Source organism: Uloborus diversus, chromosome 6 (genome assembly GCF_026930045.1).
Source record: "Uloborus diversus isolate 005 chromosome 6, Udiv.v.3.1, whole genome shotgun sequence".
NCBI lineage: Eukaryota > Metazoa > Arthropoda > Arachnida > Araneae > Uloboridae > Uloborus > Uloborus diversus.
In genome coordinates, this window is record NC_072736.1 from 129,460,544 (window position 1) to 129,474,433 (window position 13,890).

Here is a 13,890-nt window from a genome sequence, read left to right on the forward strand (position 1 = left end):
ACGGATTTGCTTCACAAAATGTTGGAAACTGGAATCTTCAAGACGCATGCTATCTTTAGTTCTAACTTTAGGTAAAGAGTGGTGGTTTGGATCATTTCCTCCGAATATGGATAAGCTAGGGAAATAGGTGGCTATAATTTTTTTTTTAAATCGAGACGGTTCAAGGATTCTCTTCGAAATTTAGTGCCTAAAATGCAACTTTAAGCAATTTTTTTGGGGGGAACGCAGGAGAAGGAGGATTTTGAAATTCCCCAAGCACAAATCCTAAAAACAGTCTTTGGGGCGATATTAGACAAGGAGGATGGGTTACCATCCAGAAAATGTTTGAAAGTGTCTTTCGTCTTAAAGCTTTCGAAATTGGTGTCCTGAAAAGGTAATAATTAGTCATCCTAAACTCTTTGCTCGCTTAACTTAATGTCAGTTTGTCGCCGTCAAAAATTGCCGCCCGCGACACTACAAGGAGCAAAATTAAGAGATCATGACATAAGAGAAGAAAAGATTCTTTGAATGTTTACACGTATGCTGAGCAAAATAAATAAATTGTTAATAGAGTATAATTTGTTGAAGAACTAAAATAATTGTGCGTGGAAGAAAGAATTTAAATCTCGCTTTTAACTATTTTCCTCTCAGTGGGAGGGAACTAAAAAGCTGCTGCCAATGCCCCGAACCAAACCCATTTCTTTTGCATCACCAAAGGAAGCTGAAAATTTTTTATTCGAACTTAAATTTCAGAAAATTTCAGGGATAAAATTATTGAACATAATCGAAAACCCGCTAAAACTGCTTTCTGGAACTTCAAGTTTTGAAAAATGTCCATGGGTGAAATCCCAAGATCGATCCCTTCCTATAACATCATCTAAGGTGGTCTAAAAATGCGTATTTTGGACTATAATTTCAAAAAATTTCTTTGGGATTGTACCTCTCTCCCTCCAGCATTGTTAACGATGGGCTAAAATGTACTTTTAAGGCATCACTTTTGTAAATTTTCCGGGTTGCGTTGGAGAGTGCCTGAACTCCATCCCATACAAACGTAACCAGCGATGGTCTACAATCACGTTTTCAACACTTCGATTTCAAGAAATCTCCAGGGGATGACTTTCGTGAACTCCCCACCCCGCCCCAAACTCAGCAAAAATCGTATAAAATTACCATTTTAGAGTCTAAAAATGTTCTACCTAAAACTGTGTTTTTAGATTAATAATGGGTAATAAATTTGAAAATTTTCCAATGGGGCTTCCTTAGACACCCCTCTCTCTCTCTACAACATCATTAAAGATAATCAACAGTTTTCTTTAAGATTTCAATTTTAAAAATTGCATGAGGAGTGTCGCTGTAAATCCAAATTTTTCCCTTTAATTTTACCTAAGATGGGATGCAATCGCGTTTTTTAACTTCAGTTTCAAAAAATCTCCGAATAAAGAACTCTGAACCTTCTCTCTTCCAAATGTCATCAGAAGTCATTAAAAATGAGTTTTCAGAATTGAAATATCAAAAATTTTCCGGGGGCAAGCCCCCGAACCTGACCCCTCTTTTTTTTTATATATCGTTCAAAAATTGCGTTTTTGGAATTTAAAGCTAAAAACATGTAGTGATGGGAAAGACGAGGGGCAATATAAGTCGAAAAAGGGTTATAACCCTCGTAAAGCTCTAAAATCATATCCATATTTATGTATTCATGCGTGTTATAAATCCATCTCCCGTATCCATGAAGAAGTGCACAATTTTTTACTATATCATGTAAAAACGAGGGCCCCTTGAAAACATTTGCTACGGGTCCCGCGTTGGCTTAATCCGGCACTGCCCCTCCCCCCCCCCTGTGCACGTCCCTGCAAATCATTACTTTTTAAGTACGAAACTTTTTTTAAAGCTTTATATTATAATATAATTACATATTTTTTGTAATGAAATACATGAAATGGAAAAGACAAGTATAAAATTCAAGGAGTAAAATACAAATTTATACTTAAAAATACAACACCGGTGCGATTTTCCCGTGTTTTAATTGGTTGATCAATAAATACATAGTTGGGCTTCGTTTGACATTTCAAATATAAGTTTTCATAATTCCTTCTCTTCTTCCTCGTCTTCGTGAGTTCTTTTCCCGAAAGTGAATATAAATGATCTTTTCCTAAGGTTCAGAATTTTTTTTAAACAAAAACTTGCTATCAACTAAACTTTGGAACGCACCTTGAACTTGGAGAAGGAAAAGAAAAACTGAATATAATATTAAAGTGCAGTTAAAATCATTATTTGGTATTATTATTTTTTTTTTCAAAGTTAAATTCACCCATGGTGAAATCATGCGTTAAGTACGGCTGCGCAAGCCATTGAGTTTAGTTTCCCCAAGTAAGACCTATTTCATTTGTGAACTAAGAGTATTTATTGTTTCACCTTCCTATTGTATAGTTAATCCACTGTTAACTATTAGCTACAAAATTTAACCTCATAAAATATGAAAAGATCGATGCATAAAGTCAAACAAAAGGCAGACATTAAAAAGTTTCAAATAAACTCTTGTTATTTTTAGCACTTAGAGTGATGATTATTTTGACCAATACAGCAGTTAAAGTAATAGTAATTCACGGAAAATTAAATTTTTCTAGAAGTAGTGATTGGTGATTTGTTAGCCTCCACTACTCAGCCGCAATGTATTATTCCATCAAATTGTACACAAATGTCACCTCTTTCATTTACAAGTATTTTTTTAAATCTTTATTTTTCTTTTCTTTTTTTTTTTTAGATCTACAGACATGGGAAAAGACAGACTGGGACAAAAGTGGGACCTGAAAGCCAGAGTTGCGCGTCTCTTCTGCAGCGACTCGATGAGTGACGTCATCTTTATGGTGGATGACCCACCTCAGCGATTTCCTTGTCATAAAGTCATCTTGGGGATGGGAAGTCACGTGTTCGAGACGATGCTTTTCGGGAAGATGCCAGAGAAATCCCCGATTTTTGTTCCTGATGTCACAGCGGCAGGATTTGAAATCATGCTTCAGTACGTATGAACAATTTTCATTCACAATGCTTGATACATTTAAATTTCGATGTAACGGACCCTAGTTTAACGAACAATGCGGTATATTCAAACGGTACGTGATGGACCATTTTGGTTTTGATGTACACTATACGACCAAAAGTATTGGGACACTTTCAAAAATTCACATTTTACGGATTCCTCCAGAAATAAGAGACCAATTCTCTGTAATTTTTTTCACATAAAAGGTATACTCTAGTTGTCATTTTCCAATAAAAGTTGAATCTACTATTCATTTAGGGGACCAGAAACAAATTGAGAAAACTAAAAAAGGTTTTTTTGATCATTCTTCATAGTAAATAGCTGGGAATAAGCTATAAATTTCAGAAATGAGGAAATGAACTATATAGAATTTATTTATATATTTTCGTGAAAATATCTCTTATACCCACGCAGATATAAAGGGCCATTCATTAATTACGTAAGGGTCCCGAGGGGGGAGGGGGGGGGTTGAAAAAATCTTTACATACCCTTACTTTAGGGGAGGGGGTCAAACCCAAGAATATGGGGGAGGGGGTCGAAAATTGCCAAAATCATTCCTTACGTAATTAATGAATGGCCCCTAAGCATTTCTTTCAAAAATACAAATTTTATTTGAAGGTTTTCGGCTCACATCCCACACAGAGTATTCCATCAAACATTACTAAACTTTCCGAATATTTGACAGCATTCAAGATAGACATTAAAATAAAATTTGAGATTGAAAGATTGAAAATTTAATGAAATATGAACGTTTAAAGCAATTAATTTTTCACCGTTCATGCGCGAAAGATAGCAATTTATAACTTTCATAATCCAAAGCCCAGATAGATCCTGAAGCTCCAGCTGGATGTCTTTAAAATTTAAAAAGTTATCCGCGATCTAATGAACCAAATTTCAATAATTTTTGGATAGGCGACGAATCGTAAGGGGTCGTTCACAAACCTTTAACAGAGCCATTCCACGAAAAAGCAGACATTTTGTCTCGCACGTGACAGATTGATATTTAATTTCAAAACGTGTAAAAGGCCAAAATTTTTTGCCAAAGGCATCATACGTGTTTGTGTGGTATTTTAGGAGAAAAAAATCTTTGTCTATAAAATTTTTTAAAAATTACTTTTGACATGAAATATGGAGTTGTCACCTGCGGGACAAAATGTCCGATTCTCTTTGAAAATGGCATGTTATTTGTTTCTTTTTGAAACTAACACTAAAAATTAATTAATAGAAAGCAAAGTATACATTTAATAAAGTTGCATCAAAAGACTGGAAGGATATATTGCAAGAATAAAGAACTTTAAAGCAGTTGTCCAAAAGTGTGTCCCATGCGTGACAGGTAAACTTCATTTAAAAAGTACCATTTTAATAAGAAGTTCGAAGAAGATTTTTTGCTTAACAACTCACACGAGTCAAGTACTTTCACGTGGTCAACACATTTTTAACTTCTAGCCATTACTAATTTGTATATACATGAAAATGTAATGACCATTTTATCTAAACTGTCCCGCACGTGACAGTAGAATCACCCAACAGTTTCCTGCTTTCGCGCAGAGTAATTCATGATAAAAACGGATTATTATCAATTACGTACTTCTCAATTACGCATACTTCTAAACATAGTAAAGATTTTTGAAAACTCTTGTGTGTTATTGTTGTTCGCAATGGAGCTGCGCAATGGCTCCTCTTTTTGTAAAGGGTGTCCCAAAATTAACGCAAGATTTGAATTTGCCACCATTTTTTCCATAAATTGTTGGCAGCCATGAAAAAATAACAATTTGACAGTTGAGAGCTTAGGGTTAGTAAAAATGGGGTGTTATTGTACCATACATCTAGAGAGAGTGAAACATTTCAATTACTACATAAGGCATTTCCTCGTCGCGTACTCTCTCATTTCGGTCATCAGAATTGGCACCCTAGATGGTGTGATTTAACATTTTTAAATTTCTTTTTATGGGGTTATTTGAATTCAAAGGTCTATGTCAACAAGCCCACAACCACCCGTGCATTACCGTGTTGCGATACCGAGCGCCAATAACAGTAACTGCTTGACCAGCCTCAACTTTCATTATTTTTGAAACAATTGTTCAATAATGAAAGCGCGTTATTGTATCGTATAACGCTCCATTTTTGATTACCCTAAACACTCAGCTGTCAAATTGTTCTTTTTTCAGGGTTGCCAACCATTTATTGCAAAAATGGCGGCAAATTCAAATATTGCATTAATTTTGGGACACCCTTTAGATCTATACTCTGCTCAAGGAAAAGATTAACCGAAAGTAAACAAATAGATTACCAAAAAAGGTTTGCCACTCTGCCATTTTTGGGGACTTTCTCAGGAATAAGGAAAAAGTAAACCAATAGTATTCGCATTTACTGTTTGCTTGACGCCCTTCTGTTTTTCGTCAACGTGATTGAGATCGCCAAATGTTGCATTCTTTGTTTACATCTAGTCTATCTTTCTCGTGAACAAAGTACAGTGCACTCCCCGGGGGCTGGCATCCATTCTCCCATGTAGCGCCACTTTTGGTAGGCAGCCAGGACCACTAGAGAATTTTGACTCTCAGTTTCCCTCCGGGTGGAGGCATTTCGACCCTCACGATCCATAACTGTACTAGGAATATAATTTCGCCGACAGTATTCAAGGCCAAATAAACACTAAAAGGATCTTAACATTCATCATAATCATGCAGCTTGGACGTTAACTATTTTCTGCATCAGCGTTGATAAAACAAATATTTTCCTGTCTTTGATAGGAAAATTCTGGCTATCGTTTTGCCTAGCATCTCAAACATCTGCGAAGGGTGAGCCAAACAGAATCAGTACCATTACTGTGAGATTGACGATCCATTTAATGAGTATAAACATCAAGTTACATATGAAACACCACTGCCAGAATATTCTCTCTTACATTTGAAGGGTCTGAGACATGTTAGGTGAAACATTCTGGTTAGATCGAGTTCTACCAAATCGGGGAGATATACTATTATAGTTAATTATAAATAATGCATTATCGTAGTGCGCCTCAGTATTGTTGACACTCGGCGGAAGAATCAAGAACATGACATTCGCACAAAATGAGTAATGTAGTCAACGCGATAGGCAAAACAAGTCCCCAAATAAAAGACAATGGGCACATTAAGGGAGAATATGGCAGTGCGAGTTTGTTGTTATATATTTTTTCTCATTATTAACAAATATTGTCGCTTTGCGTAAAAACTTGTTTCGCCAAAAGTGTGTTATGGCAATCCTTGCTTCTTTTGTTTTCAACCGACTATGAAATGGACTCGTCCAAGGATGAATGCCAACAATCCTGAGGTGCACTAAACCTACATAGTATTAATCATAATTTTGTCTTTAAAGGTATATTTGTTTGTATTTTTTTTACGTTATCCATTGATAATATGTTGGGACACATTTTCAGGTATTTGTATTCTGACAGCATTGTTCTTCAGAACGAATCAGATGCTTTTGAAGCTGCCTACGTGGCCAAAAAGTATATGATAGAAAATTTGTTTAGCGTTTGTGAAAATTACCTTTTGAATAATGTTATTTTGAATTCCCAGACAGTATTTTCAATTCACGAAGAAGCATCTTTTTTGGAAATGGACAAACTTCAAGGACTATGTCTTAGATACGTCTCAAGAAACGCAAAGAGGATATTTCACTCGAAATCTTTCCTCGGCGCTTCGAAATCGACTTTAGAAGATATCTTGAGGCTTGACTACATGGTCATAGACACAGAATGCGAACTGATGCAAGCTGTTTGGCTTTGGGGAGAAGAACAGTGTAAAGGTCGTGGGACGATTGCCTCCATTGAAAACGTGAGAAAATATACAAAAGATCTGATGAAATATATCAGATTTACTTCTGTGGCCACAAAAGACTGGGAAAAACTGTTGGAAAAATTCCAATTTGTGGATACTTCTGAAGCTTTGTGTCAGTTTTCCGAATCGGAGGACAACAAAAATTCAAATCGACAAAGTGAAATGTCCTGTTTATCTAACACAAGGTAATTTGTTTATTTTTATAAACATTGTTTTCTCTGGATAATTCAATAAATAATTATTCTATTCCATAGCAACAACATAATTGTTGCAAATTGAATCAAATACATATCAACAACATCATTGTTGCTATGTTTCTACATCAACAACTAAAATGTTTTAAGCTATTTAAATTCTTAGGGTAACTTGGAAATCAGGAAAACTACTACTTTAGCAGGGTCGTGGGCACTTGGAATAGCTTACCGGAAGAGGCGGTAATGAGCAAGGGAGTGGATAGCTTTAAGAGGGCCATTGATCTTCATTGGGGACTAATTAATTGACTAGGACCAGCCTAGCTGGGCCCAGAGCCTGTTGCTGGTCGTCACATTTGTATTTGTAAAGAATGTTTCCATTTTGCGTCAAAGTACAATCAACGAATTGTGGCGTTGGGTGAAAGTAATTTTTGATGGTAGAATAAATAACAGACAATTGCTAAGCGATTGGCAACAAGAGGGCATGTTAATCAATATGTAAAAAAAAAATAAAAAATAATAATATGTGCAGAAAATCAGCGTCAAAGATAACTAGCTCGTCTAAAAATGTTTTATAGTTCATATTTCAAGTTCTTTTTCAGATTTCCAAATTAAGCTGGTAATATGAGATAATTTTTTATTGATGACATATTTCAGTAAACTGTTAGTCGTAAGCATGGTTTAAAATTCCAAGCGGGATTATACCGCATTATGTATCTGTTGTGTCTGAATTTTGGGGAAAGGTTGCACCCCGGATCAGGACAATCCTTCAGAACAAACTGCCCCGTTTTTGAAGTTTTGATCATCCACAGCTTCATGAAATGTCGGTGATGGGCTGGTTTCGTATCGGCAGCAACACACACAATTTATGCTATGGTTAATTTGCAACAACAACCGAAGCATGTTTCATTTTGCGTCAAAGTGCAGTCAAAGAATTGTGGCCCAATGGGATTTAGTAATTTTTGATGGTGGAATAAATGACAGTCAATTGAAGTACCTAGAAGCAAAGGGGAGTCAGTGCCAAAATTAAAAATTCGGAGATTACCAGAACAAATTCTATAGGTAACTCTTATCTGTTTTAGGGCAAGAGATGGTATTAGTAATCCTAGTAAGTTCTGCTATACCGCGTGTTTTAGAAAAAAATATCAATGAAAGCCTTCTTATGGTTTCAACTTAACCCACGTTTTACTCAAAACTTTAAAGCGTCCACTTGCATCAGTAAGCTTCTCACTGCCTCAATTGGTAAGAGATAGGTAGCACGAGGGCATGTTAATTATTTCTAAAAAAAAAACGACTAACACGTGCAGAAAGACTGCGTCAAAGATTTAAACAGGTAAGTTGGCCGTAAGTGTTTTAACGCTAACAGTCTTATAACATTTTAAGGTTTTCTTACAAGATACACCTCTGGAGAAAGTAGCCAAGTGGGTTTGGGATACACTACAAAAATGTTTATGTAACCTTACTCCATAAAATCGGTGGCAGCGTAGCTGCTTCCACTGCTCTGGAGTAACTGAACTGATTTTACTGGTGTAAAGTTATACATCGCTTGCGGAAGGTTACACCATGGTAATGTAACTGTAGCGTAACGTCTCACTAATTTCTGCTTAAGGTTACGCCAGAATTTTCTTTATGCTTACAGAGCACTCTCCCTATTCAGTTAGCCAGGTAGCAATCGTAAAAAATATTGAAGTGTACCGAGTACAGAGAAACATAGAGAGTTAGTTATATTTCTTAATCCTTCCATACACTGTTGGGAGATTTCATAGTGACAAATTCATCGGATAATTTCACTCACATAAAGGAATGTTTGTTGTTAGTACTTGAAGCTACGAATTCAACTTCGGAGGGGAGAGGGGGGGGATGTGGTCATAACATACTTACATGCGCATAAAATACCAGTAGGATTGACAATACAGCTCTGAACCGACAGTTCTAGGGGGGGGGGAGGGGGGAGGTTGACACTCAATATCCCTCCCTTGCTGTGCCTCTGGTATGAGACGATGATGAATGAATGGGATTCATTCATTCAATGATGAATCATCAGTGATGAATGCAATGCAATAAAAAAATCAAATACAATGAATAGATTTTGATACAATGCCATTCAGATACTGAATGGATCTTGCAATGATTCCTTGAAGTGGGAATAAAAGATCTGATGCAACAATAAAGAGCACATTCTGAGTCAAGGAGATCATAGAGAAAAAGAAAATGTGAAAGAGAAAGAGAGAGAGAGAGAGAGAAAGAAAGAAGCATCAGAAGAAGTACATATGTTTATTTGCATATCATTTCATGGATTGTATTTAAGAAGAAAATCGAGGTTCAAAGAATTTAATTTGAAGAACATGAATAAATAAATTAAACTAGTTTGCAATTTCATTTATTCATAATTTTATTTACTTTTTTAATACTACATTTTTATGCATGCTTTAATTGTTTGTTTATTTACTTGTTTACTTATTTGAGCATCTCTTCAAGATTTTTTAAAAACAGCAGTGTGACGATACGCTCCTTAAAATCGCTTATATATATTTTGCTGTAAAGCACATTAGCGGAAAAATCTTTTTTGAAAGACTTCCCTGAATGGACGTTCCTAATTTTCCTCACTGAAAAGAAGAATAACGAAGAACTCAACGAAGTCTCTAGACACTAGTGTCACAAAATCAATTAAGTTATTCTTTTCCCAAAGGAACGACATCAACGTTGATTCGAAACTTTTTTCTGTTAGGAGGGCTAACAGCTTGGGAATCACTTCTGTCGATTAATGAAACTCAAATACGATAATCTAGAGAGTTAAAATATGATTTAAATTTGTGCTTTAGCAATTTCACTTTTATTTGTACTTGACAATTTTAAATTGATTCTTATTATGCATTTTTTTGTCTTTCTAGGTCTATAGCAAACTGTTCTAGATTAGAAATACCAACAAAGTACAAATATGACGGAAATATGTCCACCTTCACGAATGTTGAACACTACCAGAAGATTGACGTTTCAGTTTCTGGTCCGGATATCACCATATTAGGTTTTAATATTGCATTTAAACCCATTCCCTGTTACTCCGCCCCCGACAGGTGCCTCAAATTGGAGTTTCTAATCAATAATTATTCTACAAATGCTCAAACCCGCATCGAGTCCAGCATAGCAGCAAAGGAGAACAATGCAAATCAAATTGAACAGGAGGTCATCTTGGATGATTTTATAGTCATTTCGGAAGGAGATATTTGTGAAATAGTTGCAATTGTGTCAGGTGAAGGCGTAAGAATCATGCACTGCGTCGAAGATCGCTTCACAAAGAACTGTGGAAGTTCTAGGTTGTCATGTAGTTTAAATGCATCAGACGATGCACTGTTGTTTCCAGTTAAAGAAATTTTATGTAAGCAAACGTGAAATTTCTTTTGTCTTGAGGGCCTCGAGATGCATTCTAAAACACTTGACATCAAGTCATCACATCAAGTCATCAACTATCTAGTCTCTTTTTACCCACCGTCCTTTGCTGGTACATCTTCACAATGAAACGAATGGTAAGTGTCTCTGTCGATCTTAATCTCCATGCACTTTCTACCTGTCGTAAGTTGTCTGATGGGACCATCCAAGAAGGAAATCTTGTAGAAAATATATCCCATCCAACTTCTCCCTAAATTCCAGTGTGCTACTATTCAATGAATTACTTAAAACTTCCATTGCCAAGCAAAATTGTAAATATTCACCACGGGGCAATCGTTGAGGCACGGGCTATCGTATTTGATGATCGATACTGGCTATCAGATATGATAGCCAGGTCACAACGAAAACATTACTGGCTATGATAGCCAAGGCAGTCTAAGTTTTAACCTCTACCATTTTTTACTAAAAGAGTGGTCCTGGCCATTGAGAAGCGATAAAATGGAGGGAGTTAAGACGTCCATTTGTGAAGCGAAAAACCCAAGTTATGTGATATACTTCAAAATAAAGCATTGGAAGGAATCGGGTTTCTTTTCGCTAGCAAAACATATCAACCGTTCGTCGTTGTTTAGTCACGTGTCTTGAGGTCTTTGTTTCAGCTTTTGCTAAGTCAATGAATGGACTTGCTCCCTCCATTTACTAATTCCTGCTCTAAGGTCCTGGATTCGTCTTTCAAACAGCCAAAAAGACGGTGAAGACATCAGGATTGCCTTACAATGCACGTACATTTTTATTTACAGACACTATATTCTCGAAACGTCGATTTTGAAAACTCGTGTTCCTTTTTCTACAAAGCTTATTTTTTTACATTTTACTTAGAAATTTCACCATAATTATTTGAATGTTAATGATTATACTAAAGTAAAATTTATGCATTAATACACACTTTTTCCTAAAGAGCTGTTTTCATGATGAAAAACGGTCTTATTGTTTTATTTTAAAAGTGACTATTGGTTAAAATTTAAAAAATTATAAAATAAACTGATTTGCCTGAAAACTTCATTATCAGTAAAATCTTAGACATCTTAAAATTGTAAGTTTCTATCATAAATACTTTTTGAGAAAAGGTTACGTAAAGTGAAGCAATTCGGCGTTACGCGTATTAACTGTAACGAGCTTACTGATTAATTAAAAATTTAAGTGATTTTCATTTAATGAATTGTATATAAAAGGGTTACAAATGTATGAAAATAATGTGTATTGTGTATGTGAAAAAGATGTATACAAACTAATATGTTTTGTATTTATACTGACAATTAAAAGTATTATTTTGTTTATTTAGACTTTTTTATTTGTTTTGGTTTGGTTTGATGCATTCCCTATAATACAGTATTTTAACAACGTTTTCTGATCATCTTCGATTTTACACTTGAAATTTTTGATGCATCATTTTCAATGAAATTAGATTATAGGAGGTCATTTTAATTAATGAATCGAAGTGCCAAATTCATAATTAACTTTTTTCTTTAAAAAAGAGAAAATTTTACTTGTGGTAACTGGAGTAATTTATTTTCTTCATTAATTGGTTTAAGAAAGCATATATTTGTGAGCCTTTTTAAAAGTTTTTTTTTTTCACTAGTTCAAAAGTGCTTTTAAATTCAAGCATACAGATCATCAATATTGACTGAAAACAGATTAATGGGGAAAAAAAAGTTATTCTCTATTTATGTGCGATGCATTTATATTAAAATGAAATCAATGCTGTTTTTTTTTTTTCCAACGAAGGATAGGTAACAAGTAAATATGTGTTTTAAATTTCAAAATCTCAGTATTCAAATAAATTTCTAAACGCAATAGCTTTAAAATATAAAAAAATGTTTTTTTTTTCTATTCTAAAGACTATTTCAAAAAGCTTGGTTCGCACTAAAAAGTATGAAATAAAATAAGAATATAATTGTTTAATTGCAACACTCAAAAATTGAAGTTGACTTAATATCTCTATGTTTATATCAATTATAATGACAGTAGTCATTTGCCTTTAATTTTTTGTTTATTTATTCCCTAATTTTCTGCTTATTATTTTAAAATGGCAGGTGTGCGTAGAAAACAACAAACACGATCGAAATTCGATTTTTTCCCCCTCACAGTAGCCATAAATTGGTTTGAAATGTCTCTAACTTAGTTAATTTATACCATTCTATAGTGAAGTGCTTGATAAAATGCTTTAAAGACAAGAATCGAATCGAAAACAAGGTAAGAAAAGGTCAACTGGCAAAGTTAACAATGCGTGATCGGAGGTTTACAGTTAAAAAAATTATGAAAAATACACATTTGAGCGCTGAAAAAGTTTCTGCAGAATTGAATGAAACATTTTACATTTAATTTTCACCTAAAATTGTTCGCCAAGTTCTCTGATTAGCTGGATTAAAGGGGACCTCTTACCGCAGAAATTTTCTTGTTCGTGCGAAAAACAGTTAACTTACGCTTTCCGTCGTAAAATCAATGATAATTAAGCTCAAAACCTTTTGGAACAACGTCTTACTTATAGATGAAAATAAATTCAATATTTTGGGTTAAATTGTTGTATAATTGTCAATAGAAGAAAAAATGAGGAATTTAATCTTAAGAACTTTGCTGGGTCAGTTAATAAGGACGGTGAAGGTGTTTTTGTGTGAGGGTGCATAACAGCATCAGGACTTGGAAATTTGGAATTTTTCGATGAAATAATGAATCATACTGTTCACTTAAATAATTCAAAAAACAATTTAAAACGTTTAGCCCAAAACTTGGCAATCGGAAACAACTTTGTTTTTTATCAAGCTAAGAAGAACACGTTTGCGTTTGGTGCCTCAAAAATTGTCCTTAAGTTTAGAAATATCTCCTCAATCGTTAGATTTAAACTTAATGGAACATATTTGGAGATATCTGGTGGCTATATTACGAAAATACACCATTGAAAAGAAAAGCGAACTAGAAACAGTAAGACTCGAAGTGCGGCTGAATACTTATTCAGAAATTCCATAAAAAAAGAAAGAAAAAACAATGAAATCTATTCCCAAACATTTAAAAGCTGTTGTTGATACTGCATGATATTCTACTAAATAATAATTTTGTAAAAAGTTAGATTATTTACTAATTTTTTGACATTTCTTCAAAGTGTACGAAAACTTTTGTGAGATAAAATTTCCGGCAATTTTTGGTTTTTGATTTTTAAAAAATTAAGTTTTAATGCTTTATTAAAAATTTTCGTGTAGTTTTGTTAAAAATAGATCATAGATCTTATAATTAAATACCTATTCCAAAATATTAATTTCAATCAATGGATTGGGTCCTATTTCATTGAAAGTCGTTAGGGGTACGAATACTTTTGGGAGTCACTGTATATATTTTTAATCTCTGGAACTTTACCGCTCTATTTTAACGCTACTGTTAAGTTCAAATTTACGCAATATTTTCGTGGAACGTAACTCCCGTGTGA

At 34.4% G+C, this 13,890-nt stretch overlaps 1 protein-coding gene across 2 annotated transcripts; it reads left to right on the forward strand.

Annotated features, from left to right (window-relative positions):
* Window positions 1-2,789: 2,789 nt before the first annotated feature.
* LOC129224625 (uncharacterized) lies at window positions 2,790-11,706 on the forward strand. Of its 2 annotated transcripts, none has more exons than XM_054859109.1 (2): window positions 2,790-2,995; window positions 9,920-11,706. In XM_054859109.1, exons 1-2 carry the CDS (start codon window positions 2,823-2,825, stop codon window positions 10,416-10,418), a joined length of 672 nt encoding a protein of 223 aa, XP_054715084.1. In that variant the 5' UTR covers window positions 2,790-2,822; the 3' UTR covers window positions 10,419-11,706. The 2 variants fall into 2 exon arrangements, with proteins under 2 accessions (XP_054715084.1, XP_054715083.1); XM_054859108.1 differs by lacking the exon at window positions 2,790-2,995 and adding an exon at window positions 6,735-7,022.
* The last annotated feature ends 2,184 nt before the right edge of the window (window positions 11,707-13,890 follow it).

Excerpts from the sequence above, each read along its gene's own strand:
- LOC129224625 (XM_054859108.1), top strand. The coding sequence starts at position 6,739 with ATGGTCATAGACACAGAATGCGAACTGATGCAAGCTGTTTGGCTTTGG. Across the intron at positions 7,023-9,919 it reads TCCTGTTTATCTAACACAAG|GTCTATAGCAAACTGTTCTA; the intron begins GTAATTTGTTTA and ends TTGTCTTTCTAG.